At 37.5% G+C, this 19,883-nt stretch overlaps 1 protein-coding gene across 1 annotated transcript; it reads right to left on the bottom strand.

Moving 5' to 3' along the window:
• Positions 1–536: 536 nt before the first annotated feature.
• rnf145b (ring finger protein 145b) lies at positions 537–18,536 on the bottom strand. Its single transcript, XM_053478762.1, has 11 exons — positions 18,364–18,536; positions 13,817–14,009; positions 10,068–10,176; positions 9,739–9,830; positions 5,385–5,620; positions 4,488–4,663; positions 3,790–3,930; positions 3,447–3,629; positions 2,842–2,989; positions 2,367–2,723; positions 537–2,149 (listed from the first exon to the last, which is right to left on the bottom strand). The coding sequence occupies exons 2-11, from the start codon at positions 13,998–14,000 to the stop codon at positions 1,835–1,837; spliced, it is 1,941 nt and encodes a 646-aa protein (XP_053334737.1). The 5' UTR covers positions 14,001–14,009; positions 18,364–18,536; the 3' UTR covers positions 537–1,834.
• Positions 18,537–19,883: the final 1,347 nt, after the last annotated feature.

Below are 19,883 nucleotides of genomic sequence, written 5' to 3' on the forward strand. Positions count from 1 at the left end.
AACAATTTGTGTAATTCCAAGTTTAGAAATGTATATTATTGTTTGATTGTTTATTAATATAAACAAATATTTATGAAGATTTATTAGATTTAAACTGCAAAAATGTAAATATATATGCATGTGCTTTATCCTCTGTCCACTCCAGAGTAAGAAAATGCACTTTTTCCTTTTTGGCAGTTTATTTCTTGAAGACCCATACTAAAAAAACTACACTATTCACTGTACATGAAATTATTTCATAAATACGAAAAAAATGCTTGTTTCAATTTAAATAAAAATTTCTACATCTCTTATTTACTAAACCTTTTAATTATAAATATGCAGATTTACAAAAAACATTTAAAGGAAGCAATAACTTAATGCCAATGTCCCCATGAACAGAATAATTGGGGGTTGCAAGTAGACTTGCATTTTATTTAAAACAGTTAAGGGCAAACTGCTTGGTTTATGAGTCAAGTCAAAGCAATTTAATTTGTATAATTATGTGAACTGAAAGAAAAGAATGATGAAAGCACAAAGTAAACTGTACAAAAGACTGAAATACTACTTAATTTTATTTTTCTTTCAAAATGTGCAAAATCACTAACCATATGGTTCAGCTGATGATTTGTGTTCATACATTGTATATGTATTCATCTACACAATTTCACCAAATATTTTAATACTGTCAATCTGACATTTAAAAAAACAAACAAACAAACAAACAAAAAAACCCAGCAAAATCCCATTCAGCATATTTAGGCTCAATCCCACTTCTACCTGGAAAGGACATCAAAGTGTTCCCATGAACCCAAATGCTACGTCATAATGGTTGATACTGCTTCAATACTGTTTGGCATATCAAATAACAAAACTTATTTAAATGTGATTTATACATGTACAGATATAGATATATATGTAAGTATATATGTGAACATCCATGTACACATATATCCAACAGGCTGTAGCTCATGTTCACAAAGGTTACATGCTGGTAAGGACAGAGCTGACTTGGAAGCATATATGGAAGTCATAGCAGGATGGCATGGCATCAAGCTACATAAATGACCACCTCACTACAACAGGTCTACCAATTTCTTAGAGAACCATGTCAAGTTGGGAGGCTCAGTATAATAGACATGAAAGAAGCCAAGATGGCTCAAAAGCAGCTCACATAGTGCAACATTTCCAACATAATTTTCCAGTGCTTGCCTCCGTTGAAAATACAAGCGAATCATCCTGTGAATAACTGTTTGACCCTGAATATGTCTGAGTATCCAGATTGAAGGTTTGGATTTGGAGGACACCCGTCAAAATCAGTTTAAAATGTCATACATATGTAATAATATTTACATGTAACATTTCTTAATTCTGTTTTAGAATTCTCTTCTTTAGATCTTCTCTACTTTTGGTTAAGAATTTTTGAAATAAATGTTTAGGCTTATTTGTGGTGCAATTGAAAATTATGGACCACTTGAACATGATGTTTACAGAAATTATGGCAAAATGTCATTGAAAAAAAAAAAAAAACTTGGAATTAAAATTCAGTTAGAAAGATAAAGAGAGAAAAATAATTCACAAATCTGAAGAGCTCATGAGCACCTAAAAACGATGCCTTCAACAGATTTATAACTGCCGTTATGCATTTGCGTGTGTATGACATGAAAAAAGGGCACATACAGTTTAGATCAACAACCTACAGGAGTCTAAGATGTCCCGAGGACTACTCAACATTGGCAGCATTGCAAAAGCATTTGCATGACTATTGCAAAAACAGTCACCACTGAGAAAAATCACAGAGCACAGCTCTGCTCAAAGGGATGGTGAGACACTAGAAATTGACAGTAGCGCTTATTTAACCTGCAGCCTCTTCCATGGTTTCCTTATCCATTCTGGAATCCATTCCGGATTGGGTTGCAACATTTGAGGAGCTCTCGCCAGCTTGTGTTGCCTTCTCCCCAGGCACTAAATCTTGCTGCTCTTCCTGTTCTGCATTTGGATTGGCTGGTGATGTGTCAGGGGGAGCTGGGGCAGAAGGGCTGGTGGAAGGTGATTGGCCTTTGAGAGTGCCATGGCAAAGGGGGCAGGACTCCTGCACATAAAGCCACTTTTTCAGGCAGCCTGCATGAAAAAAGTGTCCACAAGGTGTGATGACTGCTGACTTCATGTCCTACAAAAACATGAAAATGAGAAGATAAAATTTAACATAAGGGGTGGAAAACAAACTTGACAGGAACACAAAACTACCAAGGTAAAAACATCCTATGAACATTATACATTGTGACTGTAGTGCTAATACTGTCAAAATGTGCATCAGTACAAAATCTGTAAACTATAAATTTTACTTAAATTAACTCTCACATAAATGCACATGCTCACACACACACCTGATAACAGATGGCACAGATATCATTGTACTGCTGTAATTGCAGTGCTGAGGCCGTGGGTAAGCTCTGAATCTTGTGTACAGCATCACGACGCAACAGGAAGCTCTGCCAGCCGAGTTGTGCTCGCAGCCACACGTTGTAGTAGGCATGCAACAGAATTATGGTGGAACCCATCACGCTCCATTGTCCAAATAATGTCTCACACACACCGTAGGCCACCACAAAAAGTGCCACCACAAACTCCAGGAGTCTATAGGTTCCGTTCACAAAATACATGACTTCATCCATGTTCTCAACCGGAGCCTTGCGTATTTCCTCCACCATGAAGAGCACATAAATCAGCAACGTGCCAAGCACCTGAGGGAGAGCCGATTCTTTAAAAATGGTAGTATGTGCTTAAGACAATACCTAGTGTAAATTGTTGTTTTTCATACCACTTTTGTGTATGTATAACTGACTGAAAAATGGTGTGCACCTGCAGTGAGGTGAGGATGCTGGAGGAGATGATAATAAGCAGCCAGAAGTCCATATGAAAGAATTGGCAGATCATGTAGACCATGTAGGCAGGAAAAATCAGCAGGAAAAGACACAGGCTCACTGCTCGAAAGTGCTTCCACAGACTCCTATAACATACATACAGGTTATAATAAAAAACCCCATGGTTGAGACGAGTAGACCATTTCAGTCAATAGAGGATGATGCCAAGACCCCCACAATTAGTACTTATTGATACTACATGCATGCCTAAAATAACCTTCAAATATACTCTAACAGGAAGAGAAAAGACGACTATTTGACACATTTAAGACCTTGCAGTGACATATTTGTTTGAATGAATTCCAAAATATAATCGTTAAGTCCACCCATATGCCTATTTATGGATTGACTGGGCTTTAAGAAAAGTGGGCTCCTGCCAAGATGGCAACAACCAGAGATCCTACACTTATGGGTGACTCATGGAGGGTTTATGCAGTTTTATAGAGTCTATGAATGTAATCAATATTTACCCTCCATAAAATAATATGCAAAGTAGAATAATTATAAGGAGACATGTGCTCTTATGTAAAAGAAGATGCTCACTTGTCCCTGGAAGCCCCCAGTGCCAGCACTATGGGGTCAGCAATCTCCAGCATGGATTGCAAAATAGACGCCACAACGATAAAAAGGATGATGCTCAGGAGAAAGGCCCGGTGGATTACCTGCAGCTCAATAAGCCCTGTCTGAACAGACAGAATCAGCAAAGTGATTCCTTCTGTCATTCCCCTAAGAAAAAAAGAGGGAGATGGTCATTAAGCTGTAAGACACTGACAGTGATCTACAGTATGTAACTTTTAGAACAACAAAATAAATCAATTACTCTTAGTAAATATAAAATTAAGATATTTACTAGATCACACCTTTCATATCAGTGTTGAAAACTGACCTGTGCATGGCGTTATCATTCATGAAGGCTCTGTAGCCTTGTAGGTAGAACTTGCAGAGCGTGAGGACGCCCAGCGCGACAAAAGACACGGTAAAGACCAGCCCCAACAGCGAGTATGGACTACAACAGCACTCTGCAATGCTGCATACATGCAAACATAGCAATTTAATCCACAAAACTCCCCTTACACTGTCTAGCATCTTGGTGTATGCTTTGTCTAAAAGACATCATATCTTTTTACAAGACAAGAAAGATATGATCCGTCATAAGTAATGAGATCTCGAAAGGCATGTCAGAGAGCCTTTCATCTATCTAGCCAGTGCTGAATGCATTTCATGATGCCATATTAGCTAAATGCAACCGAATATCACTTTAAACTAGCAACATTGTTGACATTAACATACTAACTAATCTGTGTTTGCGCCACTGCACTTATAAAAAAGGCAAATAGCACATTCCTTCTGGGTGTGTTTAGCTACTCTACAATGTTACAAAAGCAGTGCAAAGCTGCTTTTGTAACATTGTAGATGTTGCATAGCACATTCCTTCTGGGTGTGTTTAGCTACTCTACAATGTTACAAAAGCAGTGCAAAAGTTTATCTGGTTTTATGTGTGTGTTGGAGAAGACCTGCTAGCTGTTAAGTAACTGTCACATATTGAAGGAGGGCTACACCTGGTGAGTCTTTTTGCATTCAAACCTGGTAAGGAAGAGGAAGAGCAGTCTCTCCCGTGAGGGAGGTTGGTTCCGTGTGCTGAAGTACGTATAGATCTGCAGGGTGAAGAGCACCAACCAAAAGCACATGAAGAGCATTGGCAAGACTAGCTGATTCCACAGAGACATGCCCAGGGCCAGAAGCCCATATACCTCCAACACCTAGAGTAAGAGCGAGAGATAGAGAGTGTATGTAAGTGAATCAGAAGAGCTTCTAGAGATCACATCAAACTTTAGAAGGAGGAAAAAATGTCTGTGACTTTAACCATGCCATGTTTGTAGGCAACAGATAAGCTGTTGTGAATATTTTAAAAACTACCGATCTCCTGGGAATTTCACAAACTTTTTTGTGAATCTCTAGAGTTTACACAAAAAAATTGTGGTTAAAAATCCCTGGTTGATAAGAATGATTGTAGGAAAATTACAATACACCTCAAGGGTTGATGTGTTGGGCTTTCACCTGCATCACCCGAGGAGGATTACTACAAAATCTATCAAACCAGTCTGCTCATTCTCTTTTAATTTCTTACCAACATGGCGATTCAAGCCTGCACACCCTACATACAAATGATCTTTCATTTTTCTGCACAATTCTGGGTGATCTCTTGTTTAAAACTTGTTGTGCAAGAAATTCCTAGCACAGTTCATATTTTTCCCCAAATCTAACCTTTGATGTGAACATTGCCCCTTGTCTCCTAAACTTTATCTGCAAATTATTATGCACTGCACTGATGCCACATGGTTGGCTGAGTGGATAACTGCATAAATGTGCACGTGTTTACCAAAGTGTGTACATATTTAAAACACAAAACAAAACAGACTTTAGAAGACAGGCATGTAACAGGTTACTAAAACAGAACATGTATCTCGTAGTAACGTGCACCTGTGCAAGCTCCCGGTAGGCATTCTTGGCCAGGTTGTAGGGTACCAGCAGGTTAGATGCAAGGAAGTAGAGAACCTCAAGCCCAGTGAAGATCATGGCAAAGCGGTTTATAAAGACTATAGTTTCCAAAGGGACAAGGCACAGACGGGCCACCAGAGGGAGGAGGTGAGCTGAGAACAGCCAAATTTGTTTTGTCTGCATTACACAAGAGCACAGTGTACACACCACCAGTTGACCTGTAAAAAAAAAAGAAGAAGAAGAAAAAAAAAAAAAGACCTTAAGCAGTGTCACTTGGGTATAGCCTAGAGAGGATAAGCAAATGCAAGACTGACATACCATGTGCTTGTCATTAGATAGAGGCATTCACTAAGTTTTATTTTAGTTTGTATCAATATACATATCTAATGCATTCATTAAAACATGGGGATGAATCGTAGCATTTCGAGCGACTGATGAAAGATGTGGATTTCATATATACATATTTTTTCCTCTGGGGCTTTGTAGAGCAAATGATGTTTGAAATGCATTCTTTTAGGGAAGAAGCCTTTTCAGGCTGAGAAAGCATTGTGGTACAAACAAAGTAAAACACACTATTACTATGGTGTCTAGCGCTGTAATGCCATGGTGAATAACATTTTACTCAACTCAACTCACCTTTTTTTGTATAGCACTTTAAACATAAATGCCCCAAAGTGCTTCACATAAATAAAAAAATAACATTGTAATCTAATAAAATAATGAATAATAATAATAATAATAATAATATGAATAGAATTAAAATAAAAGTTTTTCGTAATAAATTGTAAAACAATATATAAAATCAACATCTCATGTTGGTTTAAATGTCAGGGAAAACATGTGAGTTTTAAGATGGGACTTATACACCCTCAATGATGTGGCCTCACGAATGGTCAATGGGAAATCATTCCATAATTTGGGAGCCACCACAGAGAACACCCGATCACCCCTGAGCTTGCGTTTGGTCTTGGGTACCATCAGCAAATGTTTATCTGATGATCTGAGAGACCGGGGTGGGGCATAGGGCTGGAGCAGTTCTGAGAGATAGGGATAGGCAAAGCCATGTAAACATTTAAACGTGACCAAGAGAATTTTTAAATGAATTCGGTACTGTACCGGGAGCCAATAAAGAGAAGCCAGAACTGGAGATATGTTCTCTTTTACGCATAGACGTTAATAGTCGAGCAGCAGAGTTTTGGATCAGCTGTAGCCGATGTAATGCTGTCTGAGAAACCCCAAGATATAGAGCATTACAATAATCAATGCGAGTGGTGATGAAGGCGTGAATGGCTATTTCGAACAGCCTAAAGGACAAAACAGGTTTAAGTTTTGCCAGTTGCCTTAACTGAGAGAAACTAGACCGAACCACAGCACTAATCTGTTTGTCAAATTTAAGGCCATGATCAAAAATAACCCCTAGATTCGACGCTGTAGGTTTAACATACTGCTCCAAACCTCCTAAATCCAGAGGTGGAACTTTACCCCTGGCACCAGGACCAAATACTAAAACCTCTGTCATTTTGTCATTAAAATTTAAAAAATTTGGGCTAACCATGCCTTAATATCATCTAGACATGTTAATAACGCTTTGACAGAGTAGCCTTCCTTCTGTTTTAACGGGAGATAAATTTGACAGTCATTTGCATAGCAGTGAAAAGAGATGCCATGATTTCTCAGGATATAGCCAAGCGGCAACAAATATAACGAGAAAAGAAGGGGTCCAAGATAGACCCCAGTGGGACCCCATATGTAAGAGGAGCTGATGATGACTCAAGATCTCCAAGGCTAACAGAAAAAGTTCTATCAATAAGATAGTACCTAAACCAGTCTAGAGCTGTCCCCCTAATTCCCACCCAGTGTTCTAAGCGTGACAGAAGAATGTCATGGTCTACTGTATTAAAGGCAGTTGTTAAATCAAGCAGCAGAAGAATCACAGAGTTACCGAATCGGTAATACAATAAATATCATTTAAGACTCTTAACAGAGCTGTTTCAGTACTGTGAAGAGCCTTGAAGTAATCCATGCTCACTAAGATAACTTATTAGTAGAGTATAAACTACCTTCTCCAGAATCTTATACAGAAATGATAGCTTATATTTTCATCATAACTTTTTAACCTTTACACATGATGCTCTGATTTGTACTAGCATTGTGCCATAATTCAACAAAGCAGCACAAATCATAAACACCGGAGTAGGAAAAATTGTCAAGCTTAAGGATCTGAGTGACTTTGCAAATACCAATTTGTGATGGCTAAGAGTTCAGAACCTTCCCAAACAACAGTGTTGTGGGGCGTTGCTAAGTTAATGCAGACCACAGACCAGTCAGAATGCCCATGCTGACAAGTATGTACTGCTAAAAGCACCTATAATGGGCACTTGAAGAACAGAAGTGGATCATGAGTCAAGGGAAGGAGGTGCCCTAGTCTGATGAATCACACTTCCTTTTACATCAAATGGCTGTCGAATTCTGTTGGGAACACCGAACACGTACCAACTACTTACACATTGTTGCAGATCAAAACACTAGGTACCGTGGGAGTGGCCTCTGTCAGCAGGATAATGCACCCTGATTAAATTTTTCTGCTTTATTAATTTTCCAAATGCAGCATTGCAACGTCTGTAGTTTTAAATAAACCACCTGGTAATCTCTCTCTGGTCACATGCTTTTTCCCCTCACTGACGTTCAGGACATTATACAGCATTTTCCTGTTGTTTTGCAGCTTTTAAAACTCGTATTCTGATACACATAAGCAGCAAAAAGTAATGGTTCCGTAGTATCTAAATCATTGTCTATATTTAAGAGTTTTGGAATCGTGGTTATATTGTCAACAATATAAACATTAAAACATAATTAAGAGCTAAAGAAAGCTAGGTTCACTAACCTACCCAGCGCTTTAGTGCTTAAGAAAAAGATGGACTAGAGACTAATTATTGCTCAAAAGGTGAAATGGAGAATAATAACCACAAACTAACACACAGATCCTGGGACAATGGACCTACTGCTACTTAAAGCCAACGCAAGCTATAGTGAACAATAATAGCCTTACAGTTTGCCTAAATTCAGCAAAGAAGCTTAACAAACCCTTATAGTAACATTTACAGATTTAAGATCTATGGCAAAAATTATACCAAAACATTTAGCAAGCTCTTTTGAGCGCTAGAGAAAAGTCTGTGTCATTTTCAAATTAGGAGGATTTGTTTGGGACCTGTGCCGAATCCCTTTCCTCACCCGGCCCTAGCTTGCTCATTTTTGGTCTGATCACCACAATAAACCGCTCCAAAATGGCTACTACTCTGGAAATAATCATGTCATACCTATTTCTTCCCCAAATGGGGACTTAAGAGTGCAGAGACAGTGAATCAGCAATAAATAAATAAATAAATAAATAAATAAAAGCCTACTTCTGTTTCTCTTGTTGCCGATTCTCCCTTAATTATGACACATCCCCATTAAAACATTTGGCAGAGTCTCTGAACACTCCAAAAAAATAAAAAAATAAAAAATAAATAAATAAATAAATAAAATGGAGAAGACGTTCAAACCATTTGAAAATTATGAATGTATATTTGGGACCCGACCAAAAAAAAAAAAAAAAAAAAACCGGTTCTCTCTCAGAAATGCACGGACTTCTTACTCTAATGATTCTTCTCAAAATCTGCCAGAGTGCATTAAAATCAATCTTGCAAATTTTTTTTTTTTCAACCAGGCTAAAAACCATACCCACTCCACTTACACACACTCACTGGACTTACAGTGTATAAGTAACTTGTATAAATAACTCGGAAACTATGTGAGCTAAGAATTTGCTGTTGGCACGGTTTTAAACAGAAACAGTATCGATGCCCTTCATCTACTACAAAGTTTTTCTAGGAATTGTTTCTAGTTTAGAACTACACTGCCAAATATCCTAAAAAACATATAATTACATTCTGCAAAAACACAAAACTGTTTAACTTAATTCCAACCCAAGACCTAACACCAAATGATCCACTGAATGACACTACTATCTATTTCAACCTGTTTCTCATAAACAAAAGTTAGAGACAACTTCTCCTGAATTTTAGACAGCTAACTGACTTGCACATAGCTTTTTTTTGTTAGGCCTTCAGAGTGAAATCTAAGTTCTTTCCTCTTAGGTTTTATCTATCACTGTGGTTAACTCTTTCAGCTAGAGATATGATTGAAAGCATTTAATTTGAAACCCACTGCAAACACACACAGGGAATGCTAAGAAAACAGAAGCACAACAAATGCACCAAACAAAAGTACTGAATATATCAAAAGTGAATACTTCTTAATTTCGGATCTGGTGAAGCAAGAAGTGATTATTTACCAATAAGAGCTGTGGTAAATCGGTTCATGGAGAGTGGATCCAGGTACAGGGGTCCTTCATAGCCAGAGTCCAGCTCACTACGAACATAATCCCTGCAAAGGACATAACATATAGCACGATATACCACACCCTGTACACCGATATTTTTTTACAATGTATGTAGCAAATTCATTGTTAGTGCTTATTTGCAATATTTATCTAAATGATTTTTTATAGTTGCTGCTCATTCAGAAGACCTATGACCAGACACCAGCAAACTCCAGTGTGAAATTTTGCCCACTCTGTAGTACGCATCAAGCATAGTAGTGTGTCAGTGTTTGTGGACACACCTGGAGAGCTGGTGGCCAGCAAACAGAAGCACAGCGGTGAGCACATACAGGTAGAGACGCATCAAATGCTGCCGTGGTAGAGTCAGCAACACCAGGCTAAAGATGTAGCCTGTGGAGAGAGGAAAACAGATACTTTGATAAACTCACCCTTCATAAGCTACACATGATCAGTTAGATCTACACAGATTTGCTCAAATCGAGTCAGTTTTCACCATAATGTTTGCTTTTGACTGCAGCTACAGGCAGCAGCTGCTCGTGACCAACTACAGACAGCAGACATGACTTGGCTACCAAGTAGTGAATTTTTTGTCTAACCCTGTAATAGTTGCAATGGTGGCAGTCATTGAGCATAAAGTCCAGCTGCTCACTTTACAGAAGTTCATTCTTTCTGAAGCCACAGTATATGCTGAGGCTCTACCCCACCTGCGGCTGTATATAAAGCAACACAAAGACAAAAATATTTCAACCACAGCACAAACTACATTCATGCAATATAATAATGTTTATAATAATATATAAATAATGTATAATAATGTTTTTTTTATATATTTTATATTATATGTGTAGTCCGATGGTAAAATTAATTACGGCAGACATATATTTATAAAATTAATTACGGCAGACATATATTTATACATATATCGCATATTAAAGCAAACTGCCAAACACTTCAAGACAGGCCTCTTGAGACACCCACATAGAACTTGCATTAAACTTCAGACACAAACAAAATGAACACAATACATGTGACGTGTGTCACAAGTCATGTGACTACTATGACGTCAATCACATATTTTTTGTTTACCACTACCATCATCATAGTCATAGCTGTCCCATGTGTTTTGTAAAATCCTATATCATCCTCTTATTGGTGAATTTTAAAGGAGTGTTATAAAAGAAGTCACACTAAGACTTTAATATCTTCTGACATAATCAGAACATACTCATCATCTTTCATCGCAGTGCAGCTATATCAGTCCACAGATCTCAACTCCTGACCAAACATGAATGATTATTTTTGCAACAGCTAAATTGAGTAAGGTGTTTAGGATCACCAATCTTTGGAGTCTGTTTTGTTAAAACAAAAACATTAGCCAAGTACAATCATCAAAAATTATTTAACAATTTTCTGAGCACAGTGAACATGGAGCTGCATTTAACCTATATAATTATTTTGATACATAACAATTTTCACATTTCATACAAATTTCCATAATTTTCTTTTGATTGTGTAAAGCTGCTTTGCATCAATGACAATTGTTAAAAGTGCTATGTAAAAAAAAATTGAATTTGAATCTTTTCCTTACAATTACGAAAATGACTAGTTTAAAACATATATTATATGTTATATTGCATCCACTGCTGTTCTTTTTTTGTTCACTAGTCCACATTTTGAATATCGATATTTCCAAAAGCGGAAAAAAAAAAAATACAAAAATTATTTGTAATAATAGACATGCACTGGTTGATTGGCCAGTGACCAGAATTGCCTGGTTGTTAGTCTAATGGGCAATTACGATCAGCACAAGCTTCTGATAAAGCGACAGAAACAGATTTTTACGCGTTAAAAAGCCTAAGATCAGTCCCCCACCCCCCCCCGAACTGCACGCACATGTCCACGTTAGAAGCCACGTGTCCAATCAACCTGCGTGTTCACTGCCTAGATCTTAAAGTCTTACTTTGGAGGCATCTGAGTCAGTAAAACATTATTTATTTATAATCCTGTGGGTGATACACTCTTACCAATTCATGTATTTCATCCCGTGTGGTAGGGGTACATTATTTGTCAAGTTTGTGTAGAAACAACAACTATGACGGATAACATAACACAAACGTGCCGCTCAGTAAAAATGTACAAATGTAGATTATTTGTTTCATTTAAGTTAAATGTTAAACACCTTAAGTTTATCACTTAGTTTATTAGCAAAAGTTTATATAGAGTTATTCTGTGATATTATATATGTTTTATAGAGTGGATTACATTTAATTAATCCATTCACATTTAATTAGTCAGGTTCAGCTCAATTGTGAAGCTGTTAAACAAAGCTTAGGTATAAAACTTTTTATTATAGAATACGGATATAAAATCATGATACTTACAGTATTGCAATATAAAGCATCTAGGTATTATGTTAAATTGGGTGGCCAAATTTATACATTTTACAAATTTTTTTTGTAAACTTTTTTGCTAAAACTATACCTTTTTAATGCTATTTAGAGCCCTGTGTTTCACAAGTCAGTATGTTTAGAAGCACACTTATGTTGATCTACTGTTAAAGATCGACTAATCCATTTAATTTAACTACAGTCCTTGTCCCATTATTCAATCACAAAAGGGGAATCGATTTTTTGGCTGAAGTATGTCTGACTCCGCTACAACAGGTGGGAATACGCCCCTTTCAGCTTGTTTGTATTTTATTCCTGGTTGACCCATTACCTCATAAATCAAAACAACAGACAAACAAGTGGCAAACTGGTAGCACATAGCGGTTGGTGTAATAAAACCACCTACTGGACTGGAGTGGGGAGCAGAAGATAAGCATGAAAAAATTATAATCTCTTTGTACGAGATATGACTTTTGAAAAAAATAAGTTACCCAGCATTTTCACATTTATTAAATACTTTAGCAGTTTTAATAATTAAAAACCTATGAGAAATATAACTGCTTGAGACAAGTCAGACAGGAAACAGTGCTATCAATCTGCTGACAGTCTATATTTGATTCACAGCTCTAGATGAAAGCCTGTTGTATAAGAGCCATCTGCCAAACCAGCTTCAATGTGGTCATGTAATAAACTGTTTGATATAACTAAAATTAGAAAATACATGCACAAATACGAACTAACATACACAACTGTACAATTCTGAAATGCTGACAAAGTTTGAGCATGTGGCAATAAAAAAGTAGTAATACTCAACATCTAAGACTAGATGCTGGATTTCACATAATCTACAATTACTTTGACGCTGTACAAAATATATATCAGTGATCATTTTCCCTCAAACTGTGCAGCTTATCTGACTAACAACTTGGATGACATTCTCAACTACAAATAAAGCTGGCCACATTACACCAGAACCAGGATTAATTGCTCAACAACTCTATCACCAATGAACAGACAAGTCTTTTTAAAAACATTACATGGTTTAAAAAGGCAATAATGTTTACACAACTGCTTAATGACATGACTGTTTGCTTATCTGTCCCCATTTAGTTGTCCCTGATGTCCAATACTCTATGTAATAGACAGAACTTTGTCCTGATCTCAGAAAATGCCTTTTTGCAGCTCCTAACAAAAAGGTGCATGGAAAACTGTTAAGGTGTTTTTTTTTTTTTTAATCCCTACAATTAATCTTAATCTTACCAGCAGCATATCTGGGCTGAAAAGTATTTTAATAAACATGTCTCAGTTTCTTTTTCCAACCTGAACTGGAAGAATCATGAACAGAGAAGTGTGTGTGTGAGAGAGAGAGAGAATGTGCATGCGAGTACATGTGCGAGAGTATGTGTGAGTGTGCGCGGCCACGCAAGTATATGCATTGGGGGAGAGAATTCTAACTTTAACCCTAGGTTTCTCTCAGTTCTCATCATTTAAGACAATTTCAGTCTTGTTAAGCCCAAAAGAAGCCATGTAACCCGCAAGAAAAACTGCAACTGTTCTGCAACACTATTTAGTTTGTAAGTGAGAATTACATCAGACATCAACATCAAGTATAAAATAACACGTCAGTATGCCATTGTACATACCCACATAGTGCAGGTACAGAGCCAGGTACTTGTACTGAAACAGTGGGTTGTTGTTTAGACTGCTCCTCTGGATTTTCTGAAAAAAGGAGCTTACATCCCAGCGGTACAGGACCTCCAGTAGCATGATGCTGGGCACCCGGAGACCCACATTCAGCACAGCCTCCACACGCTCCCACACTGCCATGGCCACCAGCTTAAGGAGGGGAAAAAAAAAAAAAAAGAGAGAAAAAAATAAAAAAAAAGTCAAGTTTGTTAGAAAATAGTACTGCTAAATGTAAACTTGTTAAAAGACCTGATGCCTTTGGAAATCAAGCTGCACCTTCATGCCTACGACTAGAGTTGGGTACCAAAACCCTAGTTACCCATGTAGTAAAACGGAATTAGAATAGAGATTTTGGTGGCTCACTTCAGTGCCACTTAAATACCCGAGTGATCAATTTAAATTTTTGTCTTCGGATTCTCTAAAACAGGCATAGGAAGCATCATCACCCGCCCTGCGCATTGAAAATAATTTCCCTGTCTGAGAAAACGTGAACGCAAGTCTGAAAGCTTTAATAATAATTTCACAACAAAGGATTCTGATGCTGTGACATGCAACACAAGTCTTTTAACCTCTGCGAGGAAAGAGAAAAACGTCAAAACATTTGAGGACACATGGGATAAAGTTAAAAGCAGAGGGCCCCAGTCATCCTGCGCCCCGTCAAACCAACAGTAGGAATGTCAGGTGAAGTGTCGTACTTTGCCAGATAAAGCATTGTAATATTTCTGCAAACAGGATTGCTGAAATTTTAAACTGGTTTGTACCAAGAATATAAAAAATATACTATAAATTGTACCAATAATATAAATTATTTTGCTGTTATTTGTGTTATTAATTTAGTTGGGTTAGGTAGTACGTAAATTTGTTATATTTAGTATTTAATTATACTTATGTGCGCTTTAAACTTAAATATATATTTCTTTTCAATAAAAAGCCATACTTGAATATTATCCACCATTTTTTGTGGCTCGTTTTTTTCTGCTTTTTTAAGTATCGGTTCAGGCATTGGTACCATTTTAAATGTATCAAGTTAGCACTGATATCATAAAAAACCCAAATGATACCCAACCCTACCTAAGGTCACATCACAGCTGTACTGATATTAGTCACAACATATAGAGTAGAGTGTAGAGCATATAGAGTAGGGCTACATAATTTTCCCTACAATGTGAATCACGATTCTTTTCCACAATTCTGTCATACAATTTTTTTTTATTTTTTTTTTTAACCAAACCATTTATTGCACTCAGGATAAAAATTTTTTACATTTATTTTAGAACCTTTACAATGAATACAGTGTTTCCCACAGGTCTAAAATCTATTTGTGAACTAAACACTACTTAAAAATTAAACTTTCTTTTTTTTGTATAGAAATGATACTGTTTGTCAGAGCAGGTAGCTGCTCCATAAAGCAGTTTAGCATTACTATGTTTTTTTATGTGACATTATTCCCATGTTCCAAAAGCACTAAAATACACATTTTAAAAGTAATGATAACTTGTGATATCAAACACAGTGTGATATCTGAAGCCTCCCCTGTCAACACGTGTTGCCACACAGAACTGTGCTGCTTGAGTTTTATTAATCTTCCTGGGTTAAAGAAAGTACTGCTCACCTTGTGAAACTGTGTGCCTCTGCAACTGTAAATACACTATTCTTATTCTTTTTATCATCAGAGATCGATTAATTAGTAGTGGACATTACACCTCTGGTGTACTGTCTGCTACTAATTAATCGATCTTGGATGGCATCATTCTTCCGGATAGTTTTTTGAAAAGGGCAAATACACTTGAGCAACTGCCAATATTCACGACCCGGCCAAGTATACTCTATGTGTGGGAAACACTGGAATAAATTAAAAGCTACTCAACAAACACAATGTTAACAATAATAAATAACCAACAAATAGCACTTGTGCTTTTATTACATTATCAGTACTTCATCTCGTGTTAGTTCATAATATTGTTTTATCAGCATAAAGTAAATGTCACAGCCTTTCATTCATAGTGTGAAATTAAGTACATAGTTTTTAGAATTTACTGTTCCCAAATGTTTTATTTCTCAATCTTTTCGTATAATTTTATACAAAAAATTAATTTAAGTTAAATTTAAGTCTCTGTGTAGCAGCTAAAATCAATTTGTCAGGTTTATTTAACTAATACAGCAAGTTATATCCCAATTCGCACTTCATACGTTTCAAAGGCTTTTATCGACAACTACATGACATTTATGCAAAGAGTCAGTATTTGCAGTGTTGGCCCTTCTTTTTCAGGACCTCTGCAATTCGACTGGGCAAGCTCTCAATCAACTTCTGGGCCAAATCCTGACTGATAGCAACCCATTCTTCCATAATCACTTCTTGGAGTTTGTCAGAATTAGTGGGTTTTTGTTTGTCCACCGCCTCTTGAGGATTGACCACAAGTTCTCAATGGGATTAAGATCTGGGGAGTTTCCAGGCCATGGACCCAAAATTTCAACGTTTTGGTCTCCGAGCCACTTAGTTATCACTTTTGCCTTATGGCACGGTGCTCCATTGTGCTTTACCAAACTGTTGTTGGAGTGTTGGAAGAAGTTGCTGTTGGAGGGTGTTTTGGTACCATTCCTTATTCATGGCTGTGTTTTTGGGCAACATTGTGAGTGAGCCCACTCCCTTGGATGAGAAACAACCCCACACATGAATGGTCTCAGGATGCTTTACTGTTGGCATAACACAGGACTGATGGTAGCGCTCACCTTTTCTTCTCCGGCCTTTTTCCAGATGCCCCAAACAATCGGAAAGAGGCTTCATCGGAGAATATGACTTTGCCCCAGTCCTCAGCAGTTCATTCACCATACTTTCTGCAGAAGATCAATGTGTCCCTGATGTTTTTTTAGAGAGAAGTGGCTTCTTTGATGCTCTTCTTGACACCAGGCCATCTTCCAAAAGTCTTCGCCTCACTGTGCGTGCAGACGCGCTCACACCTGCCTGCTGCCATTCCTGGTGGCACTCCGATCCCGCAGCTGAACCCTCTTTAGGAAACGATCCTGGTGCTTGCTGGACTTTCTTGGACGCCCTCAAGCCTTCTTAACAAAAATTGAACCTCTTTCCTTGAAGTTCTTGATGATCCTATAAATTGTTGATTTAGGTGCAATCTTAGTAGCCACAATATCCTTGCCTGTGAAGCCATTTTTATGCAACGCAATGATGGCTGCACAAATTTCTATGCAGGTCACCATGGTTAACAATGAAAGAACAATGATTTCAAGCATCACCCTCCTTTTAACATGTCAAGTCTGCCATTCTAACCCAATCAAGTTTTTTGGAGATTAAGTTAATTTTTATGGCAAAGAAGGACTATGCAATTCATCTGATCACTCTTCATAACATTCTGGAGTATATGCAAATTGCTATTATAAAAACTTAAGCAGCAACTTTTTTCAATTTCCAATATTTATGTAATTCTCAAAACTTTTGGCCACAACTGTGTGTGTGTGTATATAGTAAGCCGAATAGTCTGTTTAGGGCTGCCTTCTTGTTACATGCAACATGAGTGACAGCGAAACGCTGTACATGAGAAACTAAGATGAGAAAAGCAATCGAGATATACGACTGAACCATTTTGTTCCTGATTGGTCAATTTTGTTTTATACTGTGCAAGTGTGACCAATGAGTTTGATTGGAATTATTGTCAAGTAAATAAGGAAACATGTGAATGCAGTGTGATTTGAATGCAGGGAAATACATGCAAGTGAATCACCATAATTCAAAAATGAGATTAAACGACATCATGATTTTTTCCGATTAACAATGCAGAGTCACAAAACACCAAACCAATATTGAAAAATTTGTGCCAAGGCTAACTGAAGTGTCAAAACTATCTAGCAATCAAAACAATTTCTATACCTTACATTTGCACTCAGTGTATTTTATTTTTGTTATTAACATACTGTGATAGATAGATAGATAGATAGATAGATAGATAGATAGATAGATAGATAGATAGAACTTAGGGCATCCAGTGCAGACTGATTGGCCTGACAATCGTGACCTATAGTAACCCCGCAAATTCAAATTTGAGTCGCTAAACAAGGCATGCTAGTAATATTTGTAATAATCTAAACAAAAACAGTACATAAGAAACAAAGCAGACACCATCATGGTAATCTGATTCTTGATAAACTCCCACAGGCTTTAAAAGTGTCGGGTCAATAAAGCTGGCCGGAGGCGAGATAAAATCAGCAAGTTAAGCAGCTCAGTGGTTATCTATAACAAGCGTTACTGTGGCAAATGATTGTTAAACCACACCACAACAAGCAAAGTGTAAACTCTGCAGTTCTTGAACTGACCAAATTTATTATGTACTATCAAGCTAAATAAGTGCTTTTACAAGTAGACTCCTAGTTCTTTTTTCCAGAATTTGTACCACAGTGGCCGTTGGCGTATCTTAGCTTAGCCTAGCCTAGTTAGCTTTACACGCCAAGATGTTCCGCTCCTTCCTCACAAAAAACTGACAACCAGAATACTTACATGATATCAGTTTACGTTGTCGCTGTTCAGTACAGTCTTCTCGTATGTCTTCGTACTGACATAAACCATTTTAACGCGGTTTAGGAAATGTTAGCGGACTATTATATCCAACGTTTCCCGGTGACGATAAGCACTATATCGAATATCACTTATACTATCTGGCAGCCATTACAAGCAGCTATCTGCACTGCGCATGCGCACGCCCCAAGGCTAGCAAGGTACAACGTAAAGACAAAGTGAGGGGGAGACTACAACGCAAGATGGCGCCAACGCTCAGCTCTTGTTGTATATTAGTTTTAGTATTTTTATATTTAACGAGTAATTTATCAGTTTGGAGTTTGAGGCTTGTCTGATATTCTGCCCACTGTTATGTAAAATAAAAGACAATGTAAACCTTAAATGAACCTTTAATTCATTTATTGTAAAACGATGCAGTAAATAAAAAGTTAATATTTTTGCCATGCTAGCCTTTTTGCTTTGTCTATGGTCATGAATGAAAGATTTGATAGTTAAAAAATAGGGAGCACGGTGGCTCACTTTGGGTCAGAAAAATCCTATCTCTCTCTGTGTGCATGGAATTTGCATGTTCCCGGTGCTTTGTGGGTTTCCTCCAGGTCCTCTAGTTTCCTCTCACAGTCCAAAGACATACGGGGAACGCTGACTGGTGTTTTCAAATCGCCTGCAGTATGTTGGGAGTCCTTGCTGCAATGACAGTTTAACAGCGACCTCTCATGCTCCTCACTGTTCTCTTTCGTTTTCCTCATTCATCAACTCTTTAAAGTACTCTTTGCATCTTCCCATTACTCTCCTGGCATCTGTCAATACATTTCCATCTCTATCTTTAACCACTCTAACCTGCTGCACATCCTTCCCATCTCTATCTTTCTGCCCCGCCAACCTGTACAGATCCACCTCACCCTTACTATCCAATCTAGCATACAAGTCCTCACTCATATGCTCTTGTTTGACCAAGATATGCCCTTATTCAAAATGTACTTTGGTCATCCCTACATGGAACACCATGTGCTATCCCAATATACACTATACACAATGTGTTAGGGATATTGTTATTTACATGAGTGCTTTTCCTATTTTCTCTGAATTTGAATAAAATAAGTACTGTAAAAGTTCCCTTTGATATTACTAATAATGTATGAGAAGAAACAGCATTTTCATTAGTTTAATATTTATTACCCCCAAAATGTAGACAAAACCTTACAAAAAGTGCTTTAAAGTTTACATTACTGGATAGATGCCTACACTGGGTTAACTAGGTTAATAACTAAGTGCCATTAGTCAAACACAATTCCATTAGTCTGAAAATTTTTTTTGTTTGTTTTTACAGGGGGCAGGGGTGGGGGGAATAGTCCAAGTACTGGACAATGTCAGTAGCGGGTGTTTCCACCATTTGCCGCAATGACAGCTTGACAGCGACGTCTCATGCTCCTCACTAGCCTCATGATGTTGTTCTGAGGCAATGAATTCCACTCTTTCACAAGTGCAGTTCTGCCAGGTCATGT

This window comes from Clarias gariepinus, chromosome 19 (genome assembly GCF_024256425.1).
Source record: "Clarias gariepinus isolate MV-2021 ecotype Netherlands chromosome 19, CGAR_prim_01v2, whole genome shotgun sequence".
In the NCBI taxonomy this organism is placed as follows: domain Eukaryota; kingdom Metazoa; phylum Chordata; class Actinopteri; order Siluriformes; family Clariidae; genus Clarias; species Clarias gariepinus.